This window comes from Schistocerca cancellata, chromosome 7 (genome assembly GCF_023864275.1).
Source record: "Schistocerca cancellata isolate TAMUIC-IGC-003103 chromosome 7, iqSchCanc2.1, whole genome shotgun sequence".
Classification (NCBI taxonomy): domain Eukaryota; kingdom Metazoa; phylum Arthropoda; class Insecta; order Orthoptera; family Acrididae; genus Schistocerca; species Schistocerca cancellata.
This window is the reverse complement of record NC_064632.1, coordinates 226,811,518-226,835,934: the sequence shown is the minus strand read 5'-3', so window position 1 is coordinate 226,835,934 and position 24,417 is coordinate 226,811,518. Positions and strand designations below refer to the sequence as shown.

Here is a 24,417-nt window from a genome sequence, read left to right as displayed (position 1 = left end):
AAAAGATATGCGTAAAAAGGCCCGGTTTAGCAAGGAAGAAAGTAATCTTTCACCAAGAAAATGCGCGCCCCCACACATATGCAGCCGCGATTCAAATTTACATGAACTAAGGTATGAATTGTTGCTACATCCGCCTTATTCATCTGATATGGCTCCGTCAGACTTCCATCTCTTCCCACAACTGAAAATTTTTGCTCTGTGGACGAAGATTCACTTCAAACGAAGAATTGATAGCCAAATTTGGCAACTATTTTGCAGGCCTGGAGGAAACTCATTTTCGAGATGGGATCAAGGCATTGGAACATCGTTGAATTAAGTGCACTAATCTACAAGGAGACTACATTGAAAAATAAAAGAAATTTCGGTGATGTAAGTACTTTTTTTCTATTCCGTTCCGAGAACTTTTCAAACCACCCTCGTACACCAATAATCAGGATTAGCTGCCCTGGACAGCACATCGAGACGGCATACAGAATACTTGCTTTCTTTCCATTCTTACATTGAGGCAGCAAACGATATCACGTTAAAAACAGATAAAATCATAAGTTCTAAATACTGTAATTGCTTCGAAACCACTAACTGAATTTTGTAAAGTGAAATGTCATTAAATTTGTTTCTTCTAAAACTATGATATGAGTAGTAGGAATTATTTTAGTTCCCTTTTGAAAGACGGATGCAGATATCTCCACAAACAATATACCTATGAATAGAATCTATACTGTTTTACTGTGGATTCTTTCACAAATCATTTGGGCGAGAACAAAATTATGATACCTTAAATAATTCAAGTAATGTTTGAAATGAAAAGCTTAGAGTGGCCGGCACGAAAGTAGAGTCCTCAAGGTCACGGCCGCTGCCTGCGGCTAACAGGGGCTGGGGGCTGTGATTCGCCCGCCTCTCGGCGGTAGATCAGAGCAGCTGAAAGCTATATCGAGTGTTCACGTCTGATCTCAGTGTCTTACTGTCTATAGAAAGGTACTTCGACGTGTGTTCCGTGGTGAACAACAACGCAGGAGCAACGGCCTGCTTGTAGTACTCCTCCGGTCGGTGTGCGTAAATGGCGGAAAAGACATTCGTAAACAATCGAATGTACTCAAGATTTTTACTGATCAGGAAGACAATGAAGAAGCAAGGAATAAATTTTACGCAGATTCATAAACAGATTGCTAAAGCGTGTGGTGTCTCCAAGTCAACAGTAGGCCGTATTAGCAAATCTGTGTCATTAGCAGAATCTCCAGTCTTGAATGAGTGTTTCGATTCCCCAAGAAGGGGATACGAGCTTGAACGAAAATCAACCGACTTTGACGATTTTACAAAAGAACTCGTGCGTAGAACTGTACTCGGATCTTACGACAGAGGAGAGTATCCAACGACTAAACAAATAGAGGCTGACCTCCGTGAAAAAATTAATTACTCGAGCTCAGACACCTTCGTTCTTCGTCTTCTCCGCTCCCTTGGTTTCCGATTCAAGAAGTGTGATGACGGACGGAAATTCTTAATGGAACGCAAAGACATTGCAGCAGCAAGAGCGAAGTTTTTGCGTACAATGCACTTTTGCGTGCGTACTTGGATGAAACTTGGGTTTCACAGAACCACACCAATAAGTACACTGGCAGGACTCCAAAGGATTTCAGGTCAAATATACTAATCTTGAATAATGACCATCTATTTTATGTGGCCCGTATTGCCGGATGATACAGATTAGATATAGATTTCTTGATGATGTCTTCCTCATATCATGACCAATAAATACTTCATAAATGTTAAGACAGTCGATCTAAGTACGTTCTGCACAGGTTAACATATACGCCCTTTTCCTCAACTACACCTTTTATTTCATTTTACTAGTATATTCAAGGTCAGGAGTTAAGTTCACGTCTTGTCCCAATAAGTAACTATTACACAGTTTACGCGCAGGCGCAAGGTATTGTGTCCGCCTAGGCCAGGGCTTAACACTCTAAGCGCCAAGCCCGTAAAATTTACGGGCCTGGGATCGCGCGAAAATCACCAAGCCCGTAAAATTTACGGGCCGCTACATTTAATTTCATTCAAAACACTGCAACGTTATTTCTACGGGTTTGGCCAGCGCTATACGTTTTTCAGATGTTTATTAACAAAATGCGTCCATAGATGTCACGGCAGCGCTGTAATTCATGTTAAAACTTATCTTTGCGTTCTCAGTCTGTATATCATTCAGTTGTTTGTCATCATGTTTCGGCGCGGTTTATCAGACGCAGAAATTGCGGATTTGATCAATCATAGCGACACTCTGGATAATGTAGAGAGTGATTCAGACGATTCTGAATGCAATGGTGTGTTTGAAGGTACGTATTTCCGAATTTTCCACGTAATTGTGCAGTACGCACATATCTGTTGAACATGTGTAAACGATGTATGTAGTTACACATAATGTGATATTCTTTTTAGAAGACGAGATTGATGACAGTTTGTCTTCAGATGAAGACGAGAATGATGTTGAAGGTGTTGCTTCAAATCCAGCAGCTGTGCCGTATCCGAAAGACAGTGAGTGGACTGCAGTTGACACCTACCGACCTCTGCCTGTCAACACGACACCCAGGCAGATACTAGTGGATATTGATGAGTCGAGTTCTGTACTGGATTGCAGTAAAGTGTTCCTTACTGACAGTGACGTAAATGAACTCAAGAGACAGACAAATTTGTATGCATCACAGACAATACAGAAGAAAAGAAGAGGAAATAATCTGAAGCCCCATTCAGTTTTGAGTTCGTGGAAGCCAGTGACTATAAGTGAGATGAGGCGTTTCTTGGGTATTATTTTCCACATGTGTGTTTCGAAAAAGCCCAAAATTGCGGACCATTGGAGCACTAATCCTGTTCTTAGTTGTAACTTTTGTCCCCATGTCATGAGCCGTTTGCGTTTCACTCAGATACTGTCATGCTTGCATCTTGTTGACAATTCAAATCAGAAAAAACCAGGCGAAGATGGATTTCATCCACTTTACAAAGTTTTGCCATATTATAATAATTTGAAGGAGCGATGTATCCAGGCATATCGTCCCTCAGAAAAAGTGACAATTGATGAAGGAATTTGCCCATTTCGAGGTCGTGTGAGTTTCCGTGTTTACATGCAAAATAAGCCTCATAAGTATGGACTGAAAGTATATGCTGTTGCTGAAGCCAGTAGTGGCTATGTTGTAAATTTTGAAGTTTATGCTGGTAAGCATATTGTTGACAATTCTTCGTCTGCGGTTATTTTGCGATTGTTGTCTGACAGCAGCTTGCTGAACAAAGGCCACACTGTGTATTTAGATCGATTTTATTCCAGTCCAGAGCTATTTCAGCAACTGGCAGAGAAAGGCACTGGAGCTGTTGGTACTGTGAACAAATCCAGGAAAGGATTGCCTAAAGATTTAGTATCTGCTAAGCTGAAAAAGGGCGAAATGTCTTTTCGGCGTAAAGATAATGTATTGGCAATGAAGTGGAAAGATAAGAGAGATGTGTATACATTGTCTACAAGGCATCAAGCAACATTTGGTACGCATACTAAGAGAAATGGGTCTGTAGTATTGAAACCACTTCAGGTACTTGATTACAACCTCAATAAAATTGGAGTGGATATTGGAGACCAACGCCTGCAGTACAATCCGTTCCAGCACAGAACTGTGAAATGGTGGCGAAAATGATATTTCCATTTGCTGCTTATGGGAGTATCAAATGCATTTTGGCTGTACAATGCAGTGCACAGGAAGAAAATTACAATAACAGACTTTATAACAGTGCTTGCAGTTCAGCTTGTTGAAGACGACACACTTGAATTCATTCCAAGAAATGAAGGAACTGTAGGTCGGCTAACAAAGAGACATTTTTTGCAGCACATACCTGCAACTACTAAGAAGTATGCTGCTCGTGTGTGTCACGTGTGCAGTTCCAGGAGCAAGAAACAGAGTGGCAAGGCTTCTCGCAAAGAGACACGATACGAATGTGAACAGTGTGGCGTTGCACTCTGCCTGGAACCTTGCTTTAAAATTTTCCACACTAAAAAACAATATGATTCTGTGTGAAATTTATATGTAATACTGTATACTATCAGAAACATGTAATGTAGTGCCACAATTTTGGTTAAAAATAAATCACAATTGTATTCCCTTATTCGTATGACTTTTTCTAAATTCTTAAAACATCTAAGTGATTTCTATAACTGTACCTTAAAGCTGTGCATTGTAAAGTAGTTTCTTTCACTCAGAATTAAAGTAGAAATGTGCAGCTTCAAGATGGTACCAAATTTGCCACAATCCAAACAGTAGATTTGATGCAGTAATTTTTTTAATATTGGTAAAATTGCCCGGTTTCTAGGGACGGGTGCATAAAATAGGCCTGGTACAGAGAGTGTTAACGACTGGCCGATTTTGAGCGCGAGTACTCGCGTCTGCTCAGGCACGTGCTCCCGAGCAGGTGCAAGGTCGCGGAGTAGGGAGGGAGGGGAGGGAGGGGAAATGCGCGCGCACGTTTGAATAGGGCCGCAGCGTGCCTATTGAATTCGCGCCGACTGTGTAACGTTTAAAGTACTACGATCAGCTCTAACAGTCACTTCGCTGGTTAAGAATCATGTCAAGTCGCCGTTGTTGTAACCCCAACCACGCTTTCGCAGTTCAACCCTCATTGGGAGGAATTGTATCTGTTTACAGAAAAAGATGGTCTTGCAAAATGTTTAGTATGTCACAAAACGCTGAATTCTTTTAGGAAATTTAATTTGCAGCGACACTATATGTCGTACCACGCGAAAGACTACGGAAGTGGAAAATGTGATGGACCAGATCGTGCACAGGAAGTTATTAAACTTAAAAGTAAGCTATCCGAAGAAGATCTGGACGACGAAGAAAAATCAACTGAGGCAGCTCTCAGAGTGAGTTACAAAATTGCTTTGCTTTTAGCAAAATCCCTGCGCCCATTCACTGATGGCGATTTAATAAAAGAATGTTTGGTGGTTGCAGCAGAACATTTGTGTCCATCTCAAGTTGAGCAGTTTCGGATTGTGCCATTATCTAAAATGACCATTATGCGTCGCATACAGGACATGGCAGACGATGTGCAGAGGCAGCTTGCAAATATCTGTAAAGATTTTATGGCGTATTCTCTAGCTCTGGACGGAAGTGTTGATATCGCTGGAACAGCGCAGCTTGCTATATTTATTAGAGGTGTTAATAGAGATCTTCAGGTGAGGGAGGAGCTCCTCGATGTAGTAGCCATGAAGAACACTACAATCGGAGGTGATATTTTAAGTAGTGTTGAAAATATAGGATTGTCGTGGAATTCTTTAGTTTCAGCGTCTACAGACGATGCACCAGCGATGACAGGGAAAAAATCAGGTTTCGTTGCGCTGTTGAAGGAGAAAATGCAAAAACTGACCGTGCCGAATGAAATAAGGGGCGTTCACTGTGTGATCCACCAGGAAAACTTATGTGCAAAGAGTATCACTCTAAAAAATGTGATGAGTGTTGTTGTTCGTACAACCAATTATGTAAGGAAGCATGGGCTACAACACAGACAATTTAAAAGCTTTCTTGAGGATGTAAAAAGCCAGTATGGTAGCCTGCCTTATTACAGCGAGGTCCGCTGGCTTAGTCGTGGCGAATTATTAAATCGATTTTTTTGCCTATTAGATGAGATAAATATGTTCATGTAAATAAATAACATGTGTGTTCCTGAATTGAAAGAGCCTTCATGGAAATGTGATCTCGCGTTCTTAGCAGATTTAACTAGCCATCTGAATGCTTTGAACATTTCACTACAAGGTAATCTGCTAATTACTCATTTCATAGATCGAATACGAGCTTTTAAAATGAAATTCACACTTTGGGTGAGTCAGCTGAAAACAGGAAATCTAGCTCATTTTCCTAAATTATCATCCATGCAAGATGTTCACAAAGACTGTGAACGTTATTCACATAGTTTAGTTGCCCTTAAGGAAGAATTTGATTAATGCTTTCAAGATCTGGCAGCACTAGACAGTGATTTTGATCTGTTCTCCTCTCCATATTCAGCGAATATTGAAGAGATTCATCCTGAGCTGCAACTAGAAATTATTGACCTGCAGAGTGATAGAGAATATGGAGACAAATTTCAGAACAAGAAATCATTTTGGAATTCTACAGACACTTCCCTCAGGATAGATTTCCTCGTTTACACAAACTGGCGGCTACAATAATATTAATGTTCGGTTCCACGTATGTTTGTGAACACCTGTTCTCTGCAATGAAATGTAACAAGACGCACCTGAGAAACCCATTGTCTGATCGAAATTTAAACTGCACACTGCGCCTACAATGCACAAGAACAATTACTCCGAACATAGACGCAATTTTAAAGAGCAAAAAGTACAAGATAACCGAGAATCCCACACTTCAGTGACACCTTTTATTGTGTATCAGTTCACAAATTAATACAGATGTAGAGGCATACACTAAGCTAATAAAATTATGTGGCACGTGTACATTCTCCTTTATTTGTTTCATTTGTCACAGTAATAATTCGTGAGTGATATCCCTGCAGGTGGCTGCGGATTTACATTGACTGGCGTCAGCTGTTGTGTGTCCCACGTGACTCTCCCCACACTCCGCTCTGGTCCGGTAGTGGGGGTAGCGTGCTCGCACTGCTCCGTGCTCGCGCCTTGCTGCTCACAGCTTGCTCCATGAGCACGTATGTTGTGAAGCCCTGGCCTAGGCGGGCCTCATGATGCTACGATCAGTTCCAGTACAGCACTCATGGCTGCCGCATCGCGGTCACGAAATGGGGCAGAGGCAGTTCCAGATAAGTTTTATAGTCTGACGATAATTTATTGATTTGTAGTTTTATCTTGACGATGTCCACTGTGGACAAACGGTAGTTACTGTTATTCTGAAGAAGGTTGGCTTATCCCGACTGAAACCTAAGTAAATTCTAGGCAAACTGTGCAACTGCAGCTGTTGATTATTAAAATTAAAATTAATATTTATACAGTTTCTGACAGGGCCGCGAAATGTTGAAGATATTTGAAATTATCACTATTAAAAAAACTGGCAATGCTGTAAGACGGCGATATGACCTTGAAGCCCTATTTTCGTGCCGGCCACTATAGTTGAATCATCCTGTATATTAATTATGTTTATTGTCTTAATCTGTAAGAGCATGACATGTTCCAGATCCTTGGAACAGTGAGCCAGAAAAGACTAAGACCAATACTATTTCTACTAATTGTGCTTGAAGCAGTCCATACCTCTCACAGGGTCATGTAAGTCCTCGCCTGGCCTAGAGACGAGTACAACTGATATAAACTAGTGGGTCTTGCAGAACTCTACCCAGCAATGCTGTACCTAGCAGTTGAACACGATGTCAATAAATTTATCCAATTATGAGACAAGACAGTCAATTCCTTTATGGAAATAAAATGTTTGCGGTTGTCTACAGAGCCATGATTATACTCAGGCATACACCTCTTCATCTGAAGCAAATGAATGGGCACGAATTTCTTTCTTCAGGGATCCAAAAACGTGGAAATCGCATGGGGGAGACCACAACTGTATGGACGATGTATAAGGGTTCCCAGCGAAACTTCTACTGTTAAATCGAAACAACCTTGGCAACATGTCTCCTGTCAGTGACTTTCATACAATCTAACCGAGCTACCAAACCTACAGTTTATGAAAATTTCACATTTATTTGTAACGAGATGAGAGTTTTAGTTTGTATAAACTGAGGTTGGAGGTAAAAACCTAACGACAGATATGAAAATGGATTCACAAGTCCAGTATCTTATCACTGCGACCTTTTACACAGATGAGGCGGCATTTGGAAATTACTGTAGCAAATTTGCACAGCCATCCATTGTGGGTGGATAAAGGTCCTTGTGGTACAAATGCGCTACACAACGGTAGTAGTTTAAGATTAATGTGTAGCAGGAATCGTAATGTACTGTCAGGTAGGTCTATATGGTCTCTCAGCATCTCTTCAGGGGTTTTCTTCATTACAGACAAACTACGGGACGTCACTCTTGCAGCACTCCCTCCAAAATGGCAATGCCATATTACACCTCTTCTCATCTCCAGTCTTTCCCTAAACTACATATCACCAATTCTTATCCACTTTGTAACAAATTACATCAGTTTTCTAATAACGTTATGAGAATTTTTCAGGACTGGATACTGATGCAGGAAGTAAATGGCTGAAATTACAGAACAGTGAATGATGGGCAATAAACTTATTATTTATTCCTTTGTTTGTTACATCAATACCAATTAATAAAAAATTCAATTTGACTATAAAAATGTTTGTATGTCACAGCCTTCATTAAATTCATTCGCATTGACACTTCAAATCAACGAGAAACCTAGCGCTAATGATTAATCGCTAACATCCTGTCAGAAAGAATAATGACTTTCACGATGTGCCATGAATCACATAGCAACGTATGTGCCATCTATCGGCTGCACCTAATTCGCCTAGTACCACACAACACAAACAACGACGATAATCCAGAGAGCATTGACAGTAGGCAAATATTATTTTTACTGCTGCGTATAGTGTAACCACTTGTTACTTCACGAGTACACTTAAATATACTGTTACACTGAAATGTTACACTGAAATGTGTCAGTCAGTTCACTTTCCATATAATTTCGTGGATTTATGAAGTTCTATGGGGTGTCTATTCTCTGCCTGTGCATTCTCTTCATTTTCATCCAGAGAGAAAGATCGCACTGGGAACTGATGTGATTTATTTTTATTTTCATGTACCTGTAACCACCTGTTCTAAGTATGGACGATCGCTGGACTGGATGAGTGTGAGTGTAATTCCAAATGCTTGTAACTTAGTGAATTCAGATAGATTTTCTTGCTTCAGCTTTGTAGCAGTGCCAGAGAACGGCAGTTGAGTTAAACTTTAGAAGCTGGCTGGAGGCGCCACTCAAGAAGAATGTTATCTTTACGGACCCTTTATCACTGTGTTAGGGAAGAATGCAAAAGCATTTGTCACCATCCAGGAGCTGTTGAAAGTTCGCAACCTTTAATGATCCCATGATTGCATGGATGTATAGAGGCAAGAAGGATACATTCTGTACATTTTCTATTTGTTTACGTTCAAAAATTAAAAATAACATAATATCAGATCAATAGAAGTTGAATTATCCATTATACAGCAGTGTTTTGAAGAAACAGCAGACTACACAACAGTAATATAGAAAACAATTTACAGGGCACAATAGGGGTAACGTTAGGGTCTTTCTGATTCAGAGATAACTATTGTTATCTGCTGCATTTCTAAAAACAACGAAATTTATTATGATACTTTGAAATTTTAATGTGCACTTTTCAACTGAAAGTTACGACAAAGCAGAGCATCAACACCTAATGAATTCATATAATCTTATATTAGTAGTTGACCTTCTCATTATTGTACCAGTCTAGAATGGACTATCTAACCATGACAGACAGTTCCTCACACTGCATAACAGAACGCCTCTCAAGAAACCAATCCCACCCTGGAAATGTATACGTTTACTGGCTAGAGACTGCTGGAAATCCTGATATACTGCAACTGATGATTTGGAGCCTAGTATACAAGGTAGATGAGGTTGACACATAACTTAACATCTTCATAAACGAGTTTTCATTCCTTACTGAAGATGGTTTTCGAAAAAAGTCAGTTAGAAACAACTCCTCTGCGCCCCTCAAAAAACATTGGATCACAAAGATAATTAAAAAGAGTACTGGTGAAATTTTAACCCGTACATAAAAAAATCGCAGTGGGCAGAAAATTTGTTTCATATCATATCTTGGCTTGCTGAATTCATTGTGTAAATCCAATTTGCTAAACAAAATTTTTTCGTACTTTCGGATTTTTGAGATTTGAAGAAAAAATTATTTTTTTCAGATCCATATGTGTAGCTGTTCGTTATCATCGAATGTATTCACATAAAAATATTGAGCCAAAAATGTCTCAACTTGATGGAAAAGTAGCATTCTTTTATTATGATCATTTTTGATTTTTTTTTAAATAGCTGAAGTATGATTAGTTTTCTGTAAATGGAGAGAGATGGACAGTAGAGAAATGTATGTATATAATAAATATGATTATATATGTGCATAATCTGCACATACATCTGTAACCATGTAAGTATATGTGCCTAATTTAGATGTACATCCAAAATCAATCTCCAGACATCCAGATTTATGTTCACTACCAACTTATTTGTGAACTAGAAAGTAAATATTTATAAAGGTTTTTGGTCGAGAATGATTGGTGGCAGGATGTGAGGTTCTTAGGGCAAGCAGGTGATCCCATTCAAACACAATACATTTACTTTACATAACTTAATTCATACCATGATACATACCCTCTTGCGATCAACACCCCTGCAGTCTACTGACTCTTAACATGATGCGGTAGCCCAGCAACTGATGACAGAAATGACCCCCTTTTATTCCATGTGGCCAGCTATACCGGCCACTGATGATCTACTCATGCAGATGCAGTGGAGACAGGAATGTACTTTCCACATAGGAGAGTAAATGTTCACAGGTACTGCTTCATTGTTCTCTTACGCATTCTTTGATATGCTGAAGCTATTTCATAAACAGTGACAAAATTAGCATGCAAATATGCTTTCGAACAGCACAAGCTTCAGCAAAAAAGGACAAAGTAGTGTGGCAGCAAGCTGAAGTGAAAAATTCGAAAAAATAAGAGGACATTCGTCAAAAAATTGACTTTTCTAGACTTCAAAAAGAAGAAACAATACTCAAACATGATGGTGTAAGCTACAGTACCGACTTGTCTTGATGTAACTGATATTATTCACAAATGTATGTTGCACATTCAATATTACATGTAAACTGAAAATGAAGAAAACAGTTTTCAAATTTATCAAGTCGTCTTTTATATATTCTTCCTTCATACTGGGCCAAACATTGTATAATGCCATATAAATTCTATTTTATGCTAAATTCTTGTCATGTATCATAAAAACAGAATTTTTGTAATTTATCTACACTTTTTTGTATGTTGTTGTTGTTGTTTTGGTCTTCAGTCCAGAAACTGGTTTGATGCAGCTCTCCATGCTACTCCATACTGTGCAAGCTTCTTCATTTCTGAATAGCTACTGCAACCTACATTCTTCTGAATCTGCTTAGAGTATTCATCTCTTGGCCTCCCTCTACAATTTTTACCCACCAAGTTTCCCTCCAGTACTAAATTGGTGATCCCTTGCTGCCTCAGAATGTGTCCTGTCAGCTGATCCCTCCTTCTAGTTCAGTTGTACCACAAATTCCTCTTCTCTCCAATTCTGTTCAGTACCTCATCATTAGTTATGTCATCTACCCATCTAATCTTCATCATTCTTCTGTAGCAACACATTTCGAAAGCTTCTATTCTCTTCTTATCCAACTGTTTATCATTCATGTTTCACTTCCATACGTGGCTGCACCCCATACAAATACTTCCATAAAACACTTCCCGACACTTAAATCTATACTCAATGTTAATACATTTCTCTTCGTGAGAAATGCTTTCCTTGCCACAGCCACTCCACATTTTATATCCTCTCTACTCCGACCATCATCAGTTATTTTGCTCCTCAAAAAGCAAAAACCATATACTACTTTAAGTGTCTCATTTCGTAATCTAATACACTCAGCTTTGACTGATTTAATTCGACTATGTTTCATCACCCTTGTTTTGCTTTTGCTGATGTTCATCCTATATCCTCCTTTCAAGACACTGTCCATTCCATTCAACTGTTCTTCCGGGTCCTTTGCTGTCTCTGATGGAATTACTACATCATCGGCAAACCTCAAAGTTTTTATTTCTTCTCCACGGATTTTAATTCCTATTCCAAATTTTTCTTTTGTTTCCTTTACTGCTTGCTCAATATACAGATTGAATAACATCGGGGATAGGCTACAACCCTGTCTCACTCCCATCCCAACCACTACTTCCGTTTCATGCCCCTCAACTCTTATGACTGCCATCTGCTTTGTATATATATAGCGTTAAAAATAGTCACTAAACTTCAGTATTTTGAATGACTCAAAATGACCAAAACGAAAAGATGCTACTCCTTCAATAATTTTAAAAATTTTTGGCTCAAAAGATTTTTATGAATACATTCTGTGATAACCAACTACTCCACGTGTGGGTTTGAATAAATATTGATTTTTTTGCAACAATCTAAAATCCAAAAGTGATGAAAAATTGGGTTTAGCAGATTGGATTTGCCAAAAAATACAACATACTAACATATGTTATGAAACGAATTTTCAGACCCCTGTGATTTTTTTACGACAGCATTGGAATTTCACCAATAACTCCCCTTAAACAATCATGCAGTTAGAATTTTTAAGGAAACAACAAAAATTGGTCACTATGGATGAACTGTAAGAGCCTAAAGAATTTTATACAAAAATCAGAAACATTATACTATGAACAAGAAACTGATAACTCTAACAATAAAATTAAGAACATTTCGTATCTTGAGCAAAGAAACTTTAGTAGACTTTAAACTTAAAATAAAGATAATCTTTTATGCAATCTGGAAAGCATACCCAGTATTTTCAACACTTACTTCTTGTCAGCATCTGAATAAATAGGATGTTATGGCTCTTTTAATGAAGCCTTGAATCTTACACAGAATATTATTCCCAGAAATATCATTGAAATTAATATCAGCCCTGTCACAGTATCCTGCTCAGAAGACACTACCTTAACAAAACACTGTCCATGTGGGTGAGGGGTATGTGTGTTCCAGTGAGGCGGAGGGCTATACCAGCAGTAGTGGAACTGCTGGCAGGATCTTCCAAACTAATCAGGTCTCCACAGAGGATCCATATTAAGTTTCTGTTTCAGTGCCCTCTCAAGTATCTTATCCTTTCCTTTTCCTCTCTGTGACTGTGTGGCAGCAGGCACAGTCCCCTAATGTGGGCAGCAGCAGATCCTTCATAACCAGGACAATGGTGATGCATATAGGCCTTACTTCCAAACTACTCGGGTCTCCACAGAGGATCCATATTAAGTTTCTGTCTCAGTGCCCTCTCAAGTATCCTATCCTTTCCTTTTCTTCTCTGTGACTGTGTGTCATCATGCACAGTCCCCTAATGTGGGCAGCAGCAGATCCTTCATAATCAGGACAATGGTGATGCATATAGGTCTTACTGCAGAGGGATGGATAGCGTCCTGTAGTCAAGGTGAAAAAAAGTCATCCAAGGGATAAAGCACTGAAATAAAACCTTGGCAGGTGTACAGGTCATGAGGTGGCAGCCCCTCCTAGACACTCAGTGGTCTGTGGACTAATAATCCACACCACCAAAAAAATTCGAACTAGAGAAACTAAAAGGAGATACAGTCAGATGTACCTTATTCTTATGACATTTGGCTTGGAAAGGAAAACCCATGCTGGATTTTGGAATGTAAGAACCCTGAGAGAGGCGGAAAAGAGACAGATAAGGGAAATAAGGTGGCAAGAATCTGTGGAAGTTCAAACACAAAATGGTGGGTTGCTGCTGTATATGGGGCAAACAGGTGAATGCAATTAGTAGGAACAGTGTCGGGCTCTTACTGTCTAAAAACAGAAAAAGGAGTTTACTGGATTGGAAACCAGTGAGAAAGGATAATAACAGCGGGCTTTAGAAAAAATGTGCAATGTGTCACTCACTGTAAGTCAATGCTATACACCTACTGAGGTGGCTGAAGGAGAATTAAAAGATACATTTAACGCAGAGCTAAATGGAGTCCTTAGGCAAATTAACTGTAGAGATAAAAAGTGCTAATGTGAGACTTGAATGTAAAACCTAGCTCAGACAATGAAGTACTTGAACACATCATTGGTGTACACAGCATTGAGGATGTAAATGTAAATGGCGAGCTTCTGAGGGGTATGTATGTTGAACATGACCTAATCATTGGAGGCACAGTGTTTCCACATTGCAACTACCATAAAATAACGTGGCCCGCTCCAGATCATGTTACTGAAAAGCAAATAGATGACATGGCTGTAAGCCATGATTTTCGATATTCTCAACTAAATGTCAGAAATAAGAATGGAGCAGACATCAGAAGTGACCGCAACCTAGATCTGACTGAGTTCAGATTGAAGACAGTGGCAGCGCTGGAACAACAAGACAGATTCCAGTTTCTCTCTGATGAAAACTTACAAAGGAAGGAACTGAGATTGGTTGGCAATAATTTGTGATAACTATCTAGATTTGGAGCAAACATATGAGATTTTAAGACACATCAAAAGAAAGAATGCCTCTCTGATGACACATGGAATGAAATCAGCTGCATTAAGGAATGAAAACGAAAGTTATAGTTTTGTAAGACTACATTGCATGAGACTGAAGTGCATAACGAATACAAAAGAGTGAAAAGGGCGATAAGGCGAGATAAAAGGAAATGGTGAGAGGAGCAGGCATAGTTAGTGGACGAGGCAGCAACTCAGGGAAAGATAGAGGAGCTGTACAATATCACTAAATGAAGATCGAGGATGGAGTGATGATTACAAACCAACTGACAGAGCTACATAGATCAGAGATGGGAAGCAAGAGCGCTCATATGGTAATTTGTAAAGGGACGGGGGAGGGGGAGGAAAAAGCAAGACATGGGGGTATGGAGTATTTTTAATAATTTCAAAGATGAATGGCGACTTTAAGCATCCATACAAAAGTGGCGACTTTAAGCATCCATGAAAAAGTTTCAGACTCGACCGTGTTATAAATCTCTGTAATATCGACTTTTAAATCATTTTCTTTATAGAAAAATACCTGACTACATTATATTTTTTTCTTTCCATGAGAGGTAGATGGTGGGCCACGGCCTCCCTTGCCCCCAGGCTGAGAACCTTTTATGAGAGGAGAATTTCAAGGAGTTGGTAAATCGCAAAGTCAACCAAGTGAAACAGGTGAGGGATGTTCCAGAGGAAGACAAAGCAGATCAAGATATAAATCTTCAGTGTCCCACAATGGTCGAAATTGGGAGTGCTTTGATAAGCAAAAAAATACGAAGATTCCAGGCATAGACAACGAAACACCAGAACTGTTAAAATCCGATATCGAAAGTACCGTTAAAATACTCCACCCCTTGCTGAAGCATATTTGGCTTGAAGAGAAATCCTCAAAGGAATGGGAAAGTGGATTGGTGGTAAAGCTCCCAAAAAAAGGAAATTCGTCAGAGTGTAACGACTGATGTTGTATTACAATGTCGTCAGTGCCTAGAAAGGTCCTCCCCAGAGTTATTTTAAATAGGATTAAAAATTCAGTTGAAAACCGACTGCGTAAAGAATTGGCCAGTTATTGGGCACAACACAGTTGTTTTGGTCTTACTGATACTTTTAGGATCATATAAGAGTAAAGCAAAGAATTCTAGACAACCATATACCTGGCATTAATTGATTTTGAAAAGGCCTCCAGTTCTGTGAAACATCAAGTGCTGTGGCAGGTGTGGCGCAAGTATGGTATATCACAGAAGATCTGTGTGATGGGTACAAATGTTGTGTGCTCCACAAGGGTAATCTCATAGATCATACAGAGGTTAGCAACTGGAGTCCAGCGGAGTTCCATTTTACTACCAACGTTCTTCCTACTTGTCCTTGAATCACTTACAAGAATAGTCACAGTAGCTAGGAGACAAGTAATCCAATGGGGGTTTCGTGAACATCTGCAGGATTTGAATTCCACAGACGACAGTGTTGTATTAGCTCAAATGCTGACAGATATGAAAGCTAAATTAAACTCACTGAAAAAAGAAGCATAGGTTTCTGGGCTCAAGCTGAACGTAGGCAAACCAAATGAAATGAGAATAAATTCTGGGGACGTGTCAGTACCGCTGCTTGCAGGGGAACAGCAAGTGGAGAGTGTCAGCTCATTTCTGTATTTGGGTAGGATGGTGACAGAAGATGGTGAAGTTGGAGAAGATGGGAAGAAATGCATAAAGAAGGCACATGCTGCCATTGTACAATTGTATCCAATATGGAGAAACAGAAACATCAGATGCAAAACTAAAATTTGTATTTTTAATACAAAAATGAAAGCTGTCTCTTTGTAACATTACTACTGACATTGGTTTTGTTAGAAGGATCACACATTGCCATTTAAAATGTAAAAAAGTAGAATAAATTGACACACTCTAAATATTTCTGCACTTTTCACATACATATCAATGGAGTAACAAACACAGCACATAGAAAAATAAATAACTGAGCAGAACTTAAGGCGACACTGTGCATAAATAAGATCATAAGTTGATGGGCTACTTTAGTTCAACAACATTTTTAAATGAAAAAATCAACTCTGTTGAAGCAGAAAGATCCAGGTGTTTCTGGCATTATTTGCTTTAAAGGAAGAAAACTCCATGGAGAAGTAAATAGTCTCTATGCATCCCTGATAAATATTTTTGATGTGTTTATATGTAGATATTTTCCCTAGGAAAGTATTTGAAATGTTGTTTTACTACTCAGCAGTTTACCATAAAAAATTGACCGAGAGGGGGGCAGCACACCACAGAACTGCAGAAATGCCTTAACAAATCTGTATTTGCAATTCGAGTGTTAGCTGACATAGGCGACATAAGAATGAAAAAGCTTGCATACTTTGCCTGCTTTCATTCCATAATGTTATATGGTCTAATATTTTGGGGTAACCCTTCAAGTCAAATAAGTCCAAAAGCATGTAATACATATTATTTGTGGAGTAAATTCACTTTGCCTGCTTTCATTCCATAATGTTATATGGTCTAATATTTTGGGGTAACTCTTCAAGTCAAATAAGTCCAAAAGCGTGTAATACATATTATTTGTGGAGTAAATTCACGGACATCCTGTAGAAACCTCTTCAAAGAACTGGGTATACTAACTACTGCCTCTCAGTATATTTACTCATGATGAAATTTGTCCTAAATAATATATCTATTTTTCCAACAAACAGCTCAGTTCATACATACAATACCAGGAACAAAAATGATCTGCTCAAGGACTTAATAGCACTTACTTTAGTTCAAAAAGGGGTCCACTACTCAGGAACACTCATCTTCAATAATTTGCCAGCAAACATAAAAAATTTAGTTACAGATAAAGATCAGCTTAAAAGGAACCTGAAAGACTTACTAGTGGCCAACTCCTTCTACTCCACTGACGAATTTTTAAATAGAAACAAATGATGTATTGTATATAGTCATACTATCAGTATTGTTATTTCAGCTTTAAAAACAATTGACATGTTCCGCATCCACGAGGATCTCCTCAGCATGGATCTATGGAAAGGAAAACTAATCTAATCTAATCTAATCATCTATTATGAGGTTTGTTTTCACAATGAATAAACTTTATCATTGCTAATTCCTTAATTATGATATTATATTCTAACGTTTTTGTCACAGTTGGTAGCTAATAACCTCATTTTCACCATTTGGTCCTGGTATAAGTGAATTGACATCCTTATTTACTTTCTATTTGTCTTATTTTTTTAATAATTCATCCATGGGTCACCTATCAATGATACTGGATTTGTCATCATAATACTATGAAAATAAATAGTTCAAAAATATGCATACACAATGAATATGTATGTGGAAATGATTCAGGAAAATCATGAAAAACCTAAATCTGGATGACTAGACAGAGGAAGTTCCATTCCCATGAACATGAGGTCATTGTCTTAGCAACTAAACTACCTCATTTGATGATATTGTACAATATTCTTTGATAGAACACTGTTTTGCTCTTCATAGCTGTACTCATCAACAACAGCCACTGATGATACTGAACCAATGAGCTTATTGCTATGCCCCTTAACTGACTCCTGTGTGTTAACAACAATGATTCCAGGTTGGAACACATGCAAATATATCCTATGTACATCTTCATGCCCTTCTGTCAAGCCACTTGGAAAACTGAGTCATCGCCGCCCCCCCCCCCCCCAATAAAAGAGGGAGATGTTGAAATCAGAAGAATGACAAAACATTACTGTCTTACACTATAGATCTTAACATGCAATATTCTTACAAAAGTATTACAGTACTGTTATGGGAAAATGTTCTACAATGATCACCTTTCACTATTAACTATTACTCTGAATCCTCTAGCTGAACTTTGATTGTGTAGTATGGATTACTTATAAAGAATGTTTCAGGCGTCTTTTTAAAGAGGTGTATTTTAGTAATCTTTATCATCTCATTGGAAAATATATTACACAGTTTTATTCCTTGCTATTGTATTGAATACTTTTTTTGTTTTTCCTAAGTAAATGTAAGTCCAAAGTGGCTCTTGTTCCAGAATTATGTATAGAACTGGCGAAATATCTATCTACCCTGATATTTACAACACATTGGTAAATGTTCTCACTTGGTACAGTAAGAATACCCAGTTTTTTAAAACAGTTCTACACAATGAGCCTGGTTATTACTTTTACCTATTATTATTATTATTCTTAAAGCCCTTTTCTGATGTTTAAAAAATGTATCCATGTATTGTGCCTTCAGACCTAAGAAAAGGACCCCATAGTAAGAACTGAGTGTACATAGGAACATTATGTCACTACAAGGAATTGGTTGTTACAAGCTGATAATTGCAACCCAAGAACAAAACAAGCTGAAGACATTCTTTCTGTCAGCATCTTTTGTGTTCATTCCAAGTTAACTAACACTCAGTATTCATCTCTAAGAATTTTGTAAGTCTTACACAATCTATAAAGTTACCAGCAACAGTTATCAGCAACAAAGGAAACTTTTTCTCCATGTCTCTTATGCTGAAAAGTCATTTATATATATTAAGAACAGAAATGTACCCAATGCACTACCCCGGGAACACCTATGTTTATGTGTTTCTTGTCTGACCATTGCTTTATAAAAATTTTTAGTCATAAGATGCATGAACTATGTCTACCTTCTGCATTCTGTCCTCCAAGTAAGACTGGAACCATTTGTTTGCTACTTGTCTTGCACCAAGAGTGTCTTGCTTATTTAAGGCCAGTTCACACTGTTCGTCACATCACATCACAACAACATCACGTGAAGGTGTATTCACAGTATTTGTCATGTAGTGGCACTGTTACATGAGGATGTAGTCTCAATGTCCATCACATCACATCACATTACGTCACATCAACTCCCTTAGCCTAGTACCGAATGATGAAAGTGAGGTTATGGGTTACTAGTACCATCCCCGAAACAAAAAGTCAGAATACAGTATCGGAATTCAGAAGCTAACAACAATTTATTTTTCCTTGTGTAACTAATAATGTCATAAGCAACTTTACTTTTCTTCTTCATTAGAGCTGACATTTTCACTTGAAATGTTATTTGGTGAAAACAGCTTCAACAACTTAGGTTCTTAATTGTTTACAGTGTGGGAATCAGCTTTGCTCTGTTACTGTAAAACCTAAACTATTTTTGGCTTTCAGATATCTGATGTAAGGTATGGAAGAACACAACAAAAAATATTCAAGTCATCAGGGATAATTTACAATTTGTCACTAAAACAAAGCACAATAATAAAAATAAAGATTTCTATGAAACAAAATCAGGAAATCCACTAATATAATATGAGTGCAGCGAAATTAGGTTAACTTCCGACGTTACCAGATGACGACATCATCAAAAATTTCTTCCCAAAAAATTTTGACGTGACGTGACGGTCTGTTGACAGTCTGTGTGAATGTCACTATTTTAAATGCATTTTTGAATGTTTTATGTGATGTGATGTGATGTGACATGACGGACAATGTGAATTCGCCTTTAGTGGTGCCATATCTTTAATAATTTCAAAAGTATTTGTCATTGATGCAGTTATCCATATCAAGGGCTTCAAGTACTGTTTTTGTGAACTCTGTAATGAACCATATTCTACTTCTCCCACTTCATAAATCTTACTGTACTTCGTTTATTTATATATAACACTAGTCTGACTATCCTGACTGATCCAGTCATTTTTCAGATTGCAGATACCAGTGAAATTGGGCGATAGTTTCCACCACTCTCCATATTACCTTTCTTCAGTAAGGCAATGCAGTTTGTACCTAGTGAATTTCCCCACAATAGTACCCCACACTGCAGCTTTAACTAAAGGAATGCATAGTAAAGTGAAACCAATAACCTTTGTTGATAGAATACCTTAGTTTCTATAGTATAAAAATCACATTTTCACGTTTACCAGTCACTTATATTACACACTCACCTCTACAGAGACTTTGGTACATATGCGGTCCAACAGTTTGACATTTTGATTCACGTCTTTTTATGCTTTTTTCCTCTTTTGTTCCATTTACACAGAGCTTTACACCACTAACTACTTTTATTCAAATAGTTTCTTATTTTTGTCTATAACAACCTGCATTTTCTCACTGGATGACATTATAAGCATATCACCAGCATATAGAACATTATCGTGTATCATATCGTTTGGTAAGGCATTAACGTATACAGTAGAAAGGAATGGCCCAAGAACAATGCCTTGTGGGATTCCTCTCTTAATTTTCATTAGTTTCGATCTTTCCTTGTTAACATGCACTAATTTTTGCCTATTCATTAGGAAGAAATTAATTAAATTTAGTGGTTTATCTACAAACTTTAATATTCTAGCTTTTTACATTAATTTCATGTGAGAGAGACTTAAAAGTTTTACTTAAGTCTGTAAGTGTACCACAGGTGATAAGTTTCCTTTCATAACCATTGTGAATTTCAGTTAACAGACTTTCAATAGCTTTTATGGTTGATCGGCTTGACCTAAATCCAAACTGGCTTTCAGTCAGTGACTTGTTATTGTCAAAATACTTGTAGATCTGTATATGTATGTCGCTCTCTATGATTTTTAGATATTATGGGGACAACTGATACTGGTCTACAGCTATCTGATAAGTCGCTATCCCCCTTTTTGTGTTCTTGAAGTGTAAATATAATTTAAGACAGCCAGGGAAAGTAGTGTCATCAAGAATATTGTTTACAAGATAGAGGAGAGGCGCTCTGATTTCCTTAACTATAGACTTCAGAATTTTAAATATAATTTAAGACAGTCAGGGAAAGTACTGTCATCAAGAATATTGTTTACAAGATAGAGGAGAGGCGCTCTGATTTCCTTAACTATAGATTTCAGAATATAGTTATTGAGGCCAAAGTAGTCCTCTGTTCTGGAACCATTCATGTTGTTTACAGCATCAGTAACGCCTGTAATAGTCATTCTTTTCCAAGTACATCTTTCATTTGGTTTACTCTGAAATTGCAAAAGGAAGACCTCAGCATTACATGTATAATTACTTTGTGATAAAAGAGAACTTCCAAAATTTACAAAATATTCGTTGAGTGTTACAGTTCACTGGGACACTGATTTCTTCCTTCCCCACATTTATATCACTTTTCACTCCACAGCAATCTGATTTGCATTTATTTTTATAATCTAAATCGTGCCCTTCATTGGCTTCAATTTTATTATTAAGTTATTTCTTTTGGTGAAGTGAGTGACATATTCCTGTACTTGAAGCTATTTGTAAAGGTTAGTTTCAGATATTCAAGGGCATTATTTACTGATCCTGACAACCCCATTCTATCAGCAATAGGTATAAAGTACTTGTAAAATAGATTTGCCACACTATGCCCATTGGTTACTAATGTGTCATCTGCTCTTAATGCTATTTACTCCTGTTCCTTTCTGCTTCTACCAGTCTCCTCTTTCACTATATCCCATATTTTTTTAATTTTGTTCCGTGACATTGCTATCTTCTTCTCGGAGTGCATTTGTTTAGTTGTCTGAATTACTTTTTTTTAATATTTTACAGTATCCCTTATATTTAGGTAAATAATCAGCATTGGAGCTATTCTTGGTCGACAGATACATTTTCCTTTTTGTCTTACAGAAAATCTTTATTCCTTGTGTAATCCATAGTTTTATTATAGATTTCTGTTTTATTTGAGTAACTTTTAGAGGAAAACAGTTTGCAAACATGGTACTGACATTGTTTATGAATGTGTTACATTTTTCATTCATGTCATGAGCACTATAAACATCTTTCCAGTTCATATCTTTGAGCAGTTTTCTAAAACACTCACTTTTTGGTTGATTGACTACTCTCCTGTATTCAGATTTAGCAGTCTTGATAATCTGCTTAGAATGTACATCTAAAACAAGGTGCTGCGTGTCATGATCTTGTAGTGTTGGCAGAAGAGCCAACACCGTGTTGCTAGAGGAGGCCGAAATGCACGCGTTAAGCTCACGCAGGCTGGCGTGAGGTCTGGAACAGTTAAAGGAGTTGAGTCTAATAAATAAAGTACGAAGCTCTTGGAATACATAGCTTTAATCCACAATTGGAGAACATTGGTGTGACGGTACAGGCTTTATAATCTCAATATAAACTGGTGATGGCGCCTTGCTAGGTCGTAGCAATTGACGTAGCTGAAAGCTATGCTAACTATCGTCTCGGCAAATGAGAGCGTATTTGTCAGTGTAGCATCGCTAGCAAAGTCGGCTGTACAACTGGGGCGAGTGCTAGGACGTCTCACTTGACCTGCCGTGTGGCGGCGCTCGGTCTGCAATTACTGACAGTGGCGATACGCGGGTCCGACGTATACTAGCGGACCGCTGCCGATTTAAAGGCTACCACCTAGCAAGTGTGGTGTCTGGCGGTGACACCACAGATCTGATAATCCGTTTATTACAGGTTTTATTATATGATTTTGTTCCTTTGATTTGTCTATAAAAATGTTATCAATGGCTGTCCTTGAGGATTTAGTGATCCTAGTTGGAAAGTTTACAGTGTGAGTTAAATTTAAAGACAACATTACTAACTGCAGTAAATGTTTATTGGAAGATTACATTAGAAAATCTGTATTAAAGTCACCAGCAATCAAAATTTGTTTGTTTCTTCCTGTTAAATAACCCAAAAGAGCTTCAAGATGATTTATGAATATATTGTAATTTCCTGCAGGTGCTTGGTAAATAGTTACTATTATATAGGATCTGTTATGGAACTCTACTTCTGTTCCACATGCTTCTAGATGCGTCTCTAAACAGAATTTATTAATATCAATATTCTTGAATTTATGGCAGTTTTTAATAAATGTGGCAACTCCTCCTCCTCCATCCATATCTACTCTGCAGAAGTAGGAAGCTGTCTTAAGTCCTGAAATGTCTAACATATCCACCAGTGGTCACTTGATGTTCAGAGAGGCAGATTATGTCAATTTGGTTAGAAGAAATCATTTCATCAATACGAATGAGTTGTTCATCAACTTTATTTCTGAGTCCCGGAATGTTCTGGTGTAATAAAGTTAACTGATACTGCCTGACGTTCCGTTTTGTTCCGTTGACGTCTAATGTGAATCGACCTTAAAATGTCTCTGGTCTTCGGAAGTGTCATGAGATGTACACTTACTTTGCTATAACATATATGCAGAAATAATAATTCAATTAAATCTACTGGACTGCGTTTCTCGTTAATGGCAGAAATTATGAATATTTTTGTAGAGTCATCGATACAAGACATCGAAACGTATCGATATACTTTGTCAATTATCGATTTTGTATTTGAAAGCTTTTTATGTATATAAGAATGTTTATATTTACCTTTCGTGAGTGAGAATTGGTGTTTACAAACAGGTGAGATACAAATGCAAAATTATATTTAATATTTAGAAGACCTTGACTAATTTTCAAGTAAATCATAGACCCAGTGTTCTTTACTCCAGTGAACGTACTAAATTGCGTATTTACGTACGTATTAAAAATTACTTAAGATATTTTGAAGAAAATAGCCGGGTATTACAGTTTTAAACTGTAATTAAGATATAATTTTAGATTTATAAATTCAGCTTTATCCGGTTGGTTAGAGATGGAGTAGTATTTGTTTCGAGAGAACATAGATTACCTACTGCAAGCATTTTACTCCTGTATTAGAATTTTTTAAAAATATATGTATAATTTTAATTCATAACTTGCATTCGGCTATAGTTTTATGCGGTATGTGCAATTTGCTAAAAAGAACTAAAATTGGAAAGAAAGCTATGCTTCTGTGTTAACATCTCATTTCTTGCATCGGATTGGTAATGCATATGCGTTATTCTATAATTGTTGTAAACAGAAGTGTAGTTCGTAAAAATAATTTTTATATGAATGGCAAACTTAAACCTGTACAATATTTGTCGCTGTTTTAGTGCTTCCATAGGAGGATATTCATAAGTCAATCATGTCTGATGCATGGGAAGAGATTCAAGCTATAAGAAGTAAACGAAATATTATTCGTGAGAAACTGAAGAAAAGAAAGAAAGAACGACAGGACATCCTGAACCAATCTGCTGTATCTATTGTTACTGGTGAGTATCAGTTTGCATTTACTGCTTTTGTTATGTGTAATACACATGCTGATGGCTTGAAATGGGTTTTAAACTGACTTCTGTGTTGCATATTATTTCGCATCTTGTGCATTTGATGCTTGATA

General features: G+C 37.7%; 1 protein-coding gene across 2 annotated transcripts in view; it reads left to right on the top strand.

Annotated features, from left to right (window-relative positions):
* The first annotated feature begins 23,455 nt into the window (after positions 1-23,455).
* The window catches only part of LOC126091861 (N6-adenosine-methyltransferase catalytic subunit), a 74,074-nt gene continuing 73,112 nt past the window's right edge, over positions 23,456-24,417 (top strand). Inside the window, exons 1-2 of one of the 2 annotated variants that reach the window (XM_049907135.1) lie at positions 23,456-23,579; positions 24,134-24,292. In XM_049907135.1, the coding sequence (XP_049763092.1) occupies positions 24,166-24,292 (127 nt within the window). In that variant the 5' untranslated portion in view covers positions 23,456-23,579; positions 24,134-24,165. Of the gene's footprint in view, positions 23,580-23,669; positions 23,694-24,133; positions 24,293-24,417 lie in introns of those variants that run through there. The other variant, XM_049907136.1, reaches the window with a different exon arrangement.